Source organism: Chrysemys picta, chromosome 5, assembly GCF_011386835.1.
Source record: "Chrysemys picta bellii isolate R12L10 chromosome 5, ASM1138683v2, whole genome shotgun sequence".
In the NCBI taxonomy this organism is placed as follows: Eukaryota; Metazoa; Chordata; order Testudines; family Emydidae; genus Chrysemys; species Chrysemys picta.
Window position 1 is genome coordinate 18,554,824 of NC_088795.1, and position 14,395 is coordinate 18,569,218.

General features: G+C 43.5%; 1 protein-coding gene across 4 annotated transcripts in view; it reads left to right on the forward strand.

Moving 5' to 3' along the window:
- The first annotated feature begins 754 nt into the window (after nt 1–754).
- Nucleotides 755–14,395, forward strand: part of STPG2 (sperm tail PG-rich repeat containing 2) — a 424,532-nt gene continuing 410,891 nt past the window's right edge. For 2 of the 4 annotated variants that reach the window (XR_010601227.1, XM_005278473.5), the window contains exons 1-4: nt 755–971; nt 4,539–4,648; nt 9,234–9,392; nt 11,236–11,400. Coding sequence is in view for 3 of the 4 variants with exons in the window: in XM_005278473.5 (XP_005278530.1) it covers nt 866–971; nt 4,539–4,648; nt 9,234–9,392; nt 11,236–11,400 (540 nt within the window). In the remaining variant the exon portion in view is untranslated. Of the gene's footprint in view, nt 972–4,538; nt 4,649–7,126; nt 7,689–9,233; nt 9,393–11,235; nt 11,401–14,395 lie in introns of those variants that run through there. The other 2 variants (XM_042856391.2, XM_042856390.2) reach the window with 2 other exon arrangements.

Here is a 14,395-nt window from a genome sequence, read left to right on the forward strand (position 1 = left end):
TCTCTCCACCCTCTCCCCTCTTCCGGAGCGCTGCGGAGCAGGTTGCAGGGAGAAGGGGAGGCTGTAGGGGTGGAGAGAGAAGCGCTGCGGGGCAGGTGCCCGAGGGCGGGGAGAGGGGAGCGCTGCAGGGCGGATTGCAGGGGGAAGGGGAGGCTCTAGGGGTGGAGAGAAGAGCACTGCGGCACAGGTGCCCGAGGGCGGGGAGAGGGGAGCGCTGCGGGGCGGGTTACAGTGGGAAGGGGAGGCTCTAGGGGTGGAGAGAAGAGCGCTGCGGGGCAGGTGCCCGAGGGCGGGGAGAGGGGTGCGCTGCGGGGCGGGTACCTGAGGGCAGGGAGAGGGGAGCGCTGCGGGGCGGGTTGCAGGGGGAAGGGGAGGCTCTAGGGGTGGAGAGAAGAGCGCTGCGGGGCAGGTGCCCGAGGGCGGGGAGAGGGGTGCGCTGCGGGGCGGGTACCTGAGGGCAGGGAGAGGGTTGCGCTGCAGGGCGGATTGCAGGGGGAAGGGGAGGCTCTAGGGGTGGAGAGAAGAGCGCTGCGGGGCGGGTTACAGTGGGAAGGGGAGGCTCTAGGGGTGGAGAGAAGAGCGCTGCGGGGCAGGTGCCCGAGGGCGGGGAGAGGGGAGCGCTGCGGAGCGGGTTACAGGGGGAAGGGGAGACTCTAGGGGTGGAGGGAAGAGCGCTGCGGGGCGGGTTGCAGGGGGAAGGGGAGACTCTAGGGGTGGAGGGAAGAGCGCTGCGGGGCGGGTTCCCGAGGGGAGGGGAGGGGCGGGGCGGGTTCCTCGGGCCGGCCTGGCGTGTTGGGCCCCGCGGTGTCCATGGTGACTGCAGCCGCCGGCCAGCGCTGGGTCTCGAGGTACTGGGCCAGCCGGCATGTACGACCGGGCTCCGCGGGCGCTCACTCGGCCCGCGGGCGGCACCGAGGCGCATGTGGGGCCCGGCTCTTACCATCTGCAGCCCGGGAAACAGCAGAAAGCAGGTAACGGGGGGAGCGCCCAGATTCACCCCCGGGCTCCTCCTGCGCCCCTGGCCGCCCCGCGTCCTCCGAGCCACTCAAGGCAAACCCTGCCCTGGCCCGGCCGCAGCCCGCCCCCTGTGCAGGGAGCCGCCGTCGCACCCACTACCCGGTGCCTGCTGCCGCTGCTAGGGCTCGCGGGGCAATCAAACAGCGCCTGAAACCACGCCGGGGCTGCTTCGAAGTGATTAAAACCTCAGGCAGGGTTATGTAGGACGGTGCCAGTCACCAGGCTGGGTTGCGCCCCCCAGCACTAGGCAGCGAGCAAATAATGGGTAGCCCGACTAGTGCAGCTGAAACTGACCTTCACCGAGATCTGGTTCAGGTGCCTGGGCAGAGAGCCCAGGCCTGAGCTGTTCCTGTTAACTGCAAAGTTTGACCCAGAGAAAGGTCGGAGCATAGTGTAGGGGACATCCGCCTGGGTACGCTGCAAAAGGAAGAGTGGACATCAAGAGAGCTATCTCCTTGTGAAAGGGGTAGTGGAGACAAGGCATATGTAGTTTTTACTTCAGTATAGCTAATGGAGATCAATATATACCCTCCCCCCTCCAGCCAGGATTTACCTGGACTAGCTACATTGAGGTAAAAACTACCTGTGCCATGTCTCTGCTAGGATTTTACATCAGGATAGCTGGTTGAGTTGGTTTTCAAAATGGAGATCATGTGATTCCTTTTTTCAACTTGAACTATCTCTTCCTTCCATATATTTAAACATAGTGGTCCCGATTCATATCTCACACAAGTTTTACACTCTTGTAACAGTACTGACTTAAGCAGTGTTACTCCTGATTTGTTTCTGTGTGGGAGGAAAATCAGGCTCAGGCACTTTTTCCCAATGTCCTATACTCTCCCCTAAAAGAATACTTGTATATGGTGTTTTTGAATTCTGTTGGAGATGCGGCCAATCATCATCTTCAGAGCCCATGTGAGAGGAAAAGTCTTGGAAATCCTGCAGTGCAAGGTCCTAGGTACAAAGTCCAGTGGTCTGCCACACTGTTAAAATGATGGCTTTGTATTCAGAAATACCTTTCCAATTCTCTTGTTGAAAAAATCGTATCTAATTCTCTATCCACTTTGACATAAATGTGAGTTCTCAGTAGGGTTCAGTGTGTAGCTAGGCTTTAATATATTTTACTAGAAGTATTTTTACTTCCTTTGTACTGAATAAAAGAAATAGGGTCTCCTTGGGTGGCTTTGAATTTCCATTTATGTTCTTTTCAACAAGAGCAAAGCTCTGCAACTGAAGATATAAACATTTAGGATATCTGACAAGTTATTTTTTTCTCTATTTAAAGTAGGAATGACTTGAGAATAACTGTCTGTAGTATTGGAATCCCTCTTCTTTCAGCCTAATTAGTGATACCTTAGAAGCAGGTATATAGAACTCAGTTTCCCAATCAGCAGTCAAAAGTCAAGATGGATATAGGGTTAAGTTAATGTGTTCTTTTGTAGCAGTTAAACATGGATTAATTATAAGGCCATGCCGGAAATACAGACTTCATTAGGTTGTCCTCTAGTGGTACTCATCAGAGGTACAGCCTCTGCAAACACCAAAAAATCCTAAATTGAGATACAATAAGATTTTACCTAATTTTAATTATCTTAATTGTATCTATAAAATGGTAAATTAAATGCAGTGTTTATCCCTTTTAAGCCATATAAGTGGTCTTAGCCCTTGAAAGGTTTCAGAGTAGCAGCCGTGTTAGTCTGTATCCGCAAAAAGAAGAACAGGAGTACTTGTGGCACCTTAGAGACTAACAAATTTATTAGAGCATAAGCTTTCGTGGACTACAGCCCACTTCTTGGGATGCATATAGAATGGAACATATAGAATGGAACATATAGAAAGGCCATTTTGTGGATCTTACTAAGGAAAGTATTAGGACAGGGGTAGGCAACCTATGGCACGCGTGCCAAAGGCAGCACGTGAGCTGATTTTCAGTGGCACTCACTGCCCACGTCCTGGCCACCAGTCCGGGGGGGCTCTGTATTTTAATTTAATTTTAAATGAAGCTTCTTAAACATTTTTAAAACCTTACTTACTTTACATACAACAATAGTTTAGTTATATATTATAGACTTACAGAAAGAGACCTTCTAAAAACATTAAAATGTATTACTGGCACGCGAAACCTTAAATTAGAGTGAATAAATGAAGACTCGGCACACCACTTCTGAAAGGTTGCTAATCCCTGTATTAGGAATAGAAGCAAGGAGCATTAAAAATAAACAAATGTAACATTTCTTCTTTTATTTGTCCTCTTTCTTTACCTTCCCTCTTGCTGTTAACATTACCTTATCCCAGAAATAAAATGAAAAATCCACTGGCAACTTCCCTAATGAACCTGAAGTAGAAGACTACATTGCATTTAAATACAACTAAAGTAAATCCCAGTTGAAAATAAATACAATTGTAATTAAGCATTACTTCATTTACAGGGAAATTAACTCAATTTTAAACACTTTTCTATAATTTTATGTACATCTATCCAACCATACTACATAATACTTGTGGCATGCAGGATGTCAGACTAGGTGATCATAATGGTCATTTGTGTGTTTAAAATACAGGAAATCTATGAATAACTTTTTATAACATCTTTTATACAAACTATCTCAACTACTTTATAAAGTTAAATAACATGGCTTAGAATTAAATAACAGCAGAGGGGGAGATAGAAATTAGGAGAGGTTGGTAAAGGAGAAAAGGCATGTTTTTACTCAAGGTTTTAAATGAAAGGGAGGATCAATGAGGTAGAGAGATGTAGAAGGCTGTGAGAATTGGCTGCAGCTGCAAAGGACGCTGCGCCCTCGCCAACAGTGATCAGATTATGTGAAGGGATTGAGAGGAGCCTAGTGTAATCTATATAGAGAGGGAATGGAGCAAGTTCATGGAGCATTTTAAAATCAGAAAAGGGAATTTTGAACTGGATCCTGAAATGAATGGGCAGCCAGTGTAGTTGTTTGAATGTGGGGGTAGTGAATTTGCACTTCTCTGTACATGTGAGAAGGAGGTCAGTAGCCTTCCATGGATTGATTCTCCATTGCTTAATAGTCTTTCAGTCAAAATTGGATGTCTTTCTTGGTCAACTAAATCAATGGAATTAGTGCAGGAAGCATTTAGTGAAATTCTATGGCTTATGTTATGCAAGAGTTCAGACTAGAGGATCATAATGGGCCTTCTTGGGCTGAAAATCTGTTAATTTCTTCTGTGCAAGCAGGAACCTGAAGAAGTAGGGTTTGGAGAAGCTATAGAGAATGGGCTTTGGGACTCTGTTAGCTGCTTCAGATCTAAAATATAATTACAGTGATGGCTTTCTGCCTTATAAAATAGCTTTATAGTTTTTCAACCACACACTCTTTATTCTTTATATATTTCTCATCTTTTCAATGGAGCAGAAAAATTAGATGAACCAAATATTTTCATTACTGAAAAATAATTTTGATGCATATATAGGCTATTTGCTTTCTCAAACTTTTGTAAGTGCATATGTTTTACTGTTTTTTTTTTTCATTCCCCCTCACTTGCAGATGGCTATGCTCCATTTCTTTCTTTGACAACTCGAGAGTCTGCATTTACTATTCCAAATGCTGAGATTGATGTTCCAGGACCAGGACACTATGATATTTCCAAAGTACAGGTAAAATTATAGAAGTTGCATTAAACAAGTTAAGAGAGAGGAAATTTGCAACCTGACTTTCAAAACAGTAATAACAAGTGATGTTTATAACAAATTTCAGTTGAACAAGTCAATAAACACCCTCCTCCTAAAATTAAATTGGCCAGGAGTGAAAGAGACAGCATGGTGGGAAGTGATCATTTGGACAAGAACTTTTATTTATATACAATCCTTTCCTCCTCCTTATTCTGCCTCCTCATGCATCCCCCCTTCTCCCCACCTGCTCTACTTCTTTCCCCAATGGAAAACTGACAAAAGAGTCCTTGATGCCCCCAAACAATGATGTTGGTGGATGCTTGGTGACAGTTAAAATTCATTTTTCTGAGTGCTTTTAAGTAGCTGTCCAACTCACTAGATGTTCTGTTGTTTTCATGCAGTTCACTTCCAGTAGTAGTGGGTACTTTGTGTATGGTGTAGGTCAAGATTTCTTGATGCCTCAATGTATTAACAGATAATATCATTTTAAAAGAGCGAAGACCCATGAAGTTTGAGTAATGAATGCTATATTGATTTTGATAAATGAAACAATGTAGTAATGGTTCCAGTAAGAATAAAGGGAAATTCAGGTTAATGCTGGATGAATTATCTGAGAGCAAAGGAACCTTCTCAAGCTTGCTTGATAGGTTTCTGTATACTCTATTACAGTGGTGCGTAAACTTTTCCAGTCATGCCCCACTTACCCTTCATGGAATTTGTTGCCCCCTCCCTCTATTACTTGTAATCTGAAACTGTTTTGGATTTTTTGCCAGGGCTCTATCCTGTAGCGGGACTGGGATCCCTCTGCCATAATAGCGGGAACGGGATAAAAATTCAACAATGTGGGAGTGGATATTGCAGGGTGGGATGGGAGCAGAATTAAAAAATAGTCCTCCTGCACTGCAAACAACATGAATGTCCAGGATAGCAGCCACCGCTTTCTGGCTGCCCAGCTCTGAAGTTAGCACTGCTACCAGCAGCAGTCCAGAAGTAAGGCCACCCTTACTTCTGTGCCGCTGCTGGTGGCAGTGCCACCTTCCACAGGTGCTGGCTTCCTCCGGACCCCGGGATGTGCAAATCGCCGCTCCACCCCAGGCCCTGCCTCCAACCGACTCCTTTCCCCAAGCCCTCACCCCTGCCCCACGTCTTCCTGCTCCTGCTCGGCTGCAGGCCCCGCTGTTCGTAGCGGGCGGGAGGCACTGGGAGGGAGTGGGAGGAGTTGATTGGCGGGGCCACTGGCAGATGGGAGGTGCTGCAGGAGGTGGGAGGGAGCTGGCTGCCAGTGGGTGCTGAGCACCCACTAATTTTTTTCCATGGGTGCTCCAGCCCTGGAGCACACACACAGAGTTGGCACCTATGCCACCTTTAGAGCTGGGCACCTGGAGAGCAGCAGCTGCTGGCCGGGGCATTCATGTTTGTGGTGTGGGAGGACTGTTTTTTTTTTAATCCCATTCCCGTTCCACCCTGCAATACCCACTCTATTTTTACCCCCCTTACGCTTTTATGACAGTGGGTCTTGCAGGACCTATGGGATCCCGCAGGATCCCAGTTTTTTGGTGCCCCCTCAGAGAACCTCTTGCACCCCTGCCCTAAGGGGGAATCCCCATCTGCGCACCACTGCTATATTGTATGTGTGCTTTTAGGATTTCAATAATAACATTAACATTAAAGAGAAGCTGGAATTTTATTTAATTCCTTCATTCTCCATTTATCTGAAAACATTGTTTACTTGTTAGTTAAATTTAAATCTAATAAATATATCTATCTGAAATCACATGTAAGGCTATAGAAATTAAAAGTTTTAATGATTATATAGATTGTATCTGGCTGCTTTGAGGGTGGAATGGGTACCAGAAGCCTCCCTTCACCCCCATATCCATGCACAGTGATTGGCCACAATTGCAGTCCCTGAGCTCTTTTGAGTACAGAGATTTGATTTCTCCTAGCATTCTCCTGCATGTTCAAGACACTCAGAAGTGGATGGAGTGATGGTGGGGCTCCTCGTTGCCCTTCCTGTATCTGCAGCCAAAGCTGGCCAGATGTGTGGGGAGAGTATCCTGCTCCTCTGTATGCCAGAAGCTGAGGAAGGGTTCTGCTTTTCTGGGGCAGTACTGCCCATTACTACCTGCAAAGTGGGCCAGTGCCTATAACACACAGCTGAAGTTGTTATAACTGTGTATTAGAATTAAGTCTGCAAGTCAACAATCTCAATGTAAATGCATATTTTAAATTTAATTAATATGAGGTATTAAACACTTGGGTTTTACAGTTCACTTTTGGAATTAAAAGGAAACATGACTTTCATGCTATCTGTTAGCAATTATGAATAAGTAAAAGCAATGCAGTTAGTGTAAGCATTAAACAATTTCTAAAGTGAGCGGCTATTTTACAGTGGAAAAATTCATTATTATGGATATGTCATTGTAATGTAATATACTTGTTTTTTGATCTTCTCCATTGCAGACTCCTTTGACTTTCTGACTACAGTTTGCACCCTCCAGTGGGAAAAGGCAGTAATACAATCAATTTCATACTAGCACGCTATAACAGCAATCATAGTTAAAAGTATCAGAAGGTTTCTTCAGTGCTCTTCCTCACGTTTTGTCTTCCTGCTGAATCTTGCTTCTGTTTTAATTTGTAGTGTGAAGAATTAAATAATCCCTCAAAGTAGCATTTTTTATATACTAATCTTTACTTTGTTTGCAGACAAAGTAATTGTAAATTAGCTGTGTAGAGAAAAGGTACTTAGGGCTTTGGCAGCACTTAGGCCTTGTCTACACTACGGGGGGAGATGAATCTAAGTTACACAACTTCAGCTACGTGAATAACGTAGCTGAAGTCGATGTACTTAGATCTACTTACCCACGGGGTCCACGCTATGCCATGTTGACTGGAGACGCCCTCCCATCAACTCCCCTTGCGCTTCTCGTTCAGGTGGAGTACAGGAGTTGATTGGAGAGCGATTGGCGGTCAATTTAGCGGGTCTAGACCGCCGATGTATCTATCGCTGCACGTCGAAACCCCGGTAAGTATAGACAAGCCCTTAGAGTTGATTATCAGTCATCCAATGTGGAAGTTGTAGACAGTCATTTTCTTTTATGGCAGGTTAGCGGTGGGGGGAAATACTATAAACAGTGCACAAGTAAACCCGTTTTAGAAAGACATTTTATTCCTTTCTTCCTGGATACGTCATAATATATTATGTTACTTTGTTTAGTTAATGTCACACTAATACTGCATTCTATGAAATCTGACATAATGCAGCATACATGATGGAATGTGATATGATGTAAAACAACACAAGTGAAATGAAATAAACCAAGCAATTTCTGACATTTTATGTTTCTGTAAAATTCGCATTTGTAGAGTAATTATAAAAATGCATTTCTGTAACGTCTGGTTTACTAATTGGCTATGGATAAGTTGTGCTGTTATTGTCAATGATTGTCAGATACAGTAGCAGCACTAATGCTGAAATAACGTATTTGGTGCTCTTTTTAGCTCTATTCCCACAATATGTCTTAGTTCCCTTTAAATCGAGACATCAGGAATACCTCATTTCTGTTTCTTCTACTGTGTTCTGAAGAAAAAGGCAAAACATATTCATATTATGAGCCAGTCCTAACTCCTACAATAGCTGCATGAGTTGTAATTCTGCAAGTACTGTCTCAAGGTGTTGGTCATCAGTAGCTCCTCCTCCCTCCCCTTTGGACTTCCTCCTCAAACCCCTTCACTTTCTTGAAGGCCTATCAAAGGCCCCAGCCCCCACCCAGGGACAGTGACAGCCACTCATTAGAAACCAAAGGTCACATAGTTGGTGGTTATAAAGCTGTCATCGCCTGGATTCTTATAATGGAACTTATTTACCACTGGTGTTGCTGCTACTTAATCACTGATAAAAAGAACACAACCTATTGATTCTGGACCCAGTGTATTGAAAATGCAGAAGCTTTTGTATGTACAATTCAACTCAAATTTGTTTAAATCTATTGATATTTATATAGAAGGAGCCAGTGCTCTAACTTTTTGTGGCACATCTTTAGATTGTAAGTTCTCTGGGGCAGAGACCATCTTTTTGTTCTGTTTGTACAGTACCTACCATGTTGGGCTCCTGGTCCATGTTTGGGGCTCTCTTAGGTGCTACTGCCATATGAACAAATAGATGATTATAAAATTGATATAGTGTTTTTCCTTTACTAGAAAAAGAAGAAACAGCAACTAATACCTTACTGCAATAGAAATGACAGGGATACTTGTAATTCACTGAGGAGTATTGCTGTAAGAAATTTTAAAATAGCATTTCATTAGAGAATGCAGAGTGAAACAAACATTTTCAGCCTCTTTATCTAAATAGTTGCATTTCCTATTTTAAGTCAAGTAAAACAATACTGAGAAAAGAAAATTTATCTGCATCTAGAGTATTTTAATATAAATTAGTGCAGACATTGTCAGCTCTTCGGTTTAAAGGACTGGCTATCAACTGTTTTTTTTATTTTGTGAAGTTCTTGTCAAGTTCATAATTAATTTTACTTTACAATTTCATAGAATATTCATTTTTTCATATTTTTAGAATAATATAAAAGGTGGTAAGAGTCCGCAGAACAAAGAAAAACGTTTCAAAGAGATCAGTACAGACACTCCAGGACCTGGAAGCTATAACCAACCTCCTGCTGTGGGGTTAGAGGTTAATAACAGGAAGCAGAAAGAGCCTAAAGAACATAGTCAACTGGTATGTTAATAAAAAAGGATGATGCCATATTAATTCTTTTTCTTAAAATTTGATATTGATCACAAATGTTAACATAAAATGTATAAAAACACTAGTAAACATATTACTGAACTTAATCTTTTCAAAACCAGCCTGAAGTGTTACAATTGCATACCTACAGTGGTGCTCACAATTATCACAAGACAGTGATGGGAGGAAGTTGAATTAATGTGGGGAAAATAAATGAAAGCAAGCAATAACCTATAGAACTACTATGAAACCATTTCAAATAAGAATAAATCTTTTAAAAGACTAATCTTCCAGTATACACTAAAAGTACGATCTTCTTTCCGCCTGATTCAGAGGAGGGATGTGCATCAACTTCTCCTACCTCCCAGAGGAGTGCCTCAATCACCACACTATAGAGTAATTCTCACTTCTTTCTCTCTGGTCCAAGAGATATTTACATATTTACAGGGCTGCCCAGAGGATTCCGGGGGCCTGGGGCAAAGCAATTTTGGGGGCCCCTTCCATAAGAAAAAGTTGCAATACTATAGAATACTATATTCTTGTGGGGGCCCCTGTGGGGCCTGGTGCAAATTGCCCCACTTATCCACCCCCACCCCCCCCCAGCGGCCCTGCATATTTATGCAAAGTGGAATGGTGTCAACAGGTGAGGTTGAGGAAAATAGCATGTAGCCTGGTGGGTAGGGCGCTCACCTGGCAGGGGAGAGAACCAAGTTCGAGACCCTTCTCTGAGGAATACTTAAGTGTCTACATGAAGTAGAAAGCTTCAACAGGAGAGATCAAGAGCAACGCAACCCAGAAAAATCTATAGCCTGGTGGTTCTGATGCTCACCTGGGAGTGGGGAGGTAAGTCTTCAAAGCTAGCTCAGGTATGCCTACCTGTGCTGGAGTTACACCTCCCGACTGCTGTTAGACATACCCTTAGGGAGCAATCAGAAGGTTACCTGGTGCTTCCCCATTGGCTGCAGTGCATGTGATTACCTGTACTGGCCCTTTCCCTGGCAGAGCAGTAGAATTTCATTGGTTTGTGCTTGAGTAGCGTGCAGACTCAAAAATCCATGTTCAGCACAGATTTGGAGGTCTGATATTAACTGAAATAGGGGATAGCAACATTTTAATTTATATAGGTTAAATTTATGGTTACCAGAAAGTTTTTTAAGAGCGTCTGTAGTTAACTTCAAATAGAGTAGAACTCCTTAGATGTGTTTTGCATCATTGCTTTATTGTATCATTCTTTATGTCCCAGCTTTCCTCATGTGACTTTTATTTGTAATTTATCAGCATGGCAGTTGAATTACCTTTAGGTGATAAATGACAAAAGTTTATTGCTCATTTGGCAGCAATAGATCACTGAAAGAAATGAGATTACAGTCAATTATATAGGAAGGTATTAATGTAATCATAAAGATTACAGTGTAAATTTTATTTTACAAAACTATTAGTAGAATTTATACCTACACAAATAAACAGATCAGAAATTTGAAGTTAGCTGAAAAGGGATAATATCAAATTGGGGAAGTCTACACAGAAAAATAAAGTAAAATTTTCACTCTGCCAATAAGACTATATGAACGCAAAGTGCTGTATTGTTGTTATCCTTCTACACATGTGACATTATAAGGTTCAGTGGTTACTTAATGATTCACTAGTACACTGACATCTATTAAAAGTACATGTGCTTCAAAACATAAAAATGAAAAGTTAATATTCTAGACCACCTTTTTAATAAAGTGTAGGGCTGTATCTTTTTCTTTGGGTGCATTCACCCTCAGTTTATGCAACATGGATGGAATGTGTTTGTGATCTAATTTAAAGCACAATCTAATTGTTTTTACAGAGGACTGCTGGCAGTATAAAAGTCTACCGAAAAGTGGATGGTCCCTCTATCCCTTCTCCAGGCCAAGCATTTGGGTATGAAGAAGCTGAGGATGGCACTCTTATTAAACAATACCCACCTCAAAGAGATGTGACATTGGGCCCAGCATACTATCAACCAGTAATTGTAAGTAATTTTAGAACAATTTCATAAGACTGGCTACAGGATTACAAAATAGTTTAAGGTTTATCTTTAACTATAAAATGTTGTCATGACATGTTTTCTCTTAAGAGTGAAAGTTAATGGTATTGGTACCATTATATATTTTGGGCTGGCTACAGAGCCAATTTCATTTTTGATTTATATGGGTGCGACTCCATTGAAAGAAGTCGAGTGGGACCTACTTGACTATTGCTGAATTTGGCACAAAGAACAGAAAACAGTATAGATTTTAAAGGTTGTTGCTACTACCTCTTCTAGTTTCACCTGGCTGGAAAGGGAACACGAAAGTGGCCACTAGTTTAGCAAGCAATGCTGTAAAGAGTACAAGGGCTGAATTAAGAAGGAATGTGCTTGTGGGCGGGACAAACCGTCCTCTTCTGGTCCCACCAGTTTCTGCAGAATTCAAGATTTCTTTTTTAAATAAATTCAGTTTCTAGCTCTTTTGGTGGCAAAGATATCCTTCTGAATACCAAGTTGAGGCAGTTGTCTTAAGGAGTCTACAGACAGACTGAAAATAGCTTTAAGGGATACAAACTGCCTCAGATAAAAGGCCCTACCAATTTCATGGTCCATTTTGGTCAATTTCATGGCCATGGGGTTTTAAAAATTATAAATTTAATGATTTCAGCTATTTAAATCTGAAATTTCACGGTGTTGTAATTGTAGGAGTCCTGACCCAAAAAGGAGTTGGTGGGTGGGGTTGCAAGTTAAATGTAGGCAGGGTTGTGGTACTGCTACCCTTACTTCACCACTGCTGGTGGTGGTGGTGCTGCCTTCAGAGCTGGACAGCTGGAGAGTGGTGGCTATTGGCTGAGAGCCCAGCTCTGAAGGCAGAGCCACCACCAGCACAGAAGTAAGCATGGTACAGAAGTAAGGATGGCATGGTATGGTATTGCCACCCTTACTTTCGTGCTGCTGGTGGTGGGGCGCTGCCTTCAACTGCTCAGCCAAGAGCACAGAAGTAAGGGTGGCAATACTACAACCCTCCTAAAATAACCTTGTAACCCCTCCCCCCCGCCCTCTATGCAACTCCCTTTTGGGTCAGGACCCCCAATTTGAGAAACACTGGTCTCCCCCCATGAAATCTGTATAGTATAGTGTAAAAGCACACAAAAGACCAGATTTCACGGGGGGAGATCAGATTTCACGGTCTGTGATGCGTTTTTCATGGTTTGGTAGGGCACTACTTATATATCTAAACAGGCTGTTTATGCTAAAGCAAGTTAGATGTTTTGACAAACTATTTTGATGTTGATAATTTTAGCAAAAATATTCATCTCCTCTGGGATTGCAGCCAGAGCTAGAGTAGAATACTACCATTCTTCTCCTTCACTCCAGTCTCTTCCCTGAATGAGTGGTAGATGAAATAAAACTAATAGCAAGTAAACAATAGTCAAACTCTTATCCATAGTTTGTTTTGTAGTCTTCCATATTTTTCTCACGTTGCTTTGCACGGTGCATAGAGTAATTAATAATCTCATTATTTGCCAGTTATCACAAAGAATGACGTGGGCTGCTGGGGCAACTGAGAGCAGTTTTGTAGTCTCAATGCATCTCCTGCTACTGCCAGGGCAATGTGGAGGAAAAGGAGGAGGTGGCCACACTTGAATGTAGATAGATGAGGGGAGAGTGGGAGAGAGACAGAGCAAGCTGGGGTGGGGAAGTCAGGAACAGGAGAAGAGGGAGATAGGGACATAAGGGCACAGGCTGGAGTAGGACATTTTAAAGCAGGGGTGGCCAACCTGAGCCTGGGGAGGATCCAGAATTTACCAATGTGCATTACCAAAGAGCCACATGTCAGCAGTCCCCCATTAGCTTCCTTCCCCCCCCCCCCCCCCGGCTCCCAGTGCCTCCCACCCACCGGCAGCCCCACTAATCAGCGCCTCCCCCCCCTCCCCGCGCCTCCCGGTTAGCTGTTTTGTGGCATGCAGGAGGATCTGGGGGGGAAGGGGGTGGGAGCGAAGGTACGGCAGGCTCAGGGGAAGGGGTGGAGTGGGGGCTGGGCCTGTGGCAGAGCCAGGGGTTGAGCAGTGAGCACCTCCCCGGCACATTTGAAAGTTGGCTCCTGTAGCTCCAGCCCCAGAGTCGGTGCCTATAGAAGGAGCCGCATATTAATTTCTGAAGAGCCATATGTGGCTCCGGAGCCACAGGTTGGCTACCCCTGTTCTAAAGTATGGAGGCAGGATGAGGCAGGCTGGGAAGATGATGCAGAAGGGTCTATAACCATTAGAGCACACTCCCATTGAGAACCTGGAATACTTGGGTAACATTTTCATCATCTTATTTTAAAGCAATATGATTTTGACTTATGTTTTGTAGTTTCTCTGCAAGGGCTTGATCTTGCAATGTGCTGAGCATTTGGCCCAAATCCAGCAAAGCACTTAAGTGAATGTGTTACTAGAAGTATATGAGTAGTCCCATTGACTTTAATGAAACTTCTTACGTACTTAAAGTTATGAATGTGCTTAATTTGGATGCTTTATCTGGGGCAGACTGCTTAGACTCTTGTATGATTGTATCTCAAAGTGGAAAGTTTATCCTGAAGTTTAGAGATAGTGCACATGCCTCTAATTTGAGGTTAATTCTTTTGTAAAGTGATTGAATAATGAGTAACTCTCTGTCTGGAGAGACATCTGAGAGAAGTCTTGTTCACTTGTAATTCAACCCTGGTTGATTACAATTATTTTTGTGCTGGAGATGGGGAAATGGCTGTAGAGAAACACAGCCATGGCTGTCTTCATAGAATCATAGAATATCAGGGTTGGAAGGGACCTCAGGAGGTCATCTAGTCCAACACCCTGCTCAAAACAGGGCCAATCCCCAACTAAATCATCACAGTCAGGGCTTTGTCAAGCCTGACCTTAAAAACCTGTAAGGAAGGAGATTCCACCACCTCCCTAGGTAACCCATCCCAGTGCTTCACCACACACCTAGTGAAAAAGTTTTTCCTAATATCCAA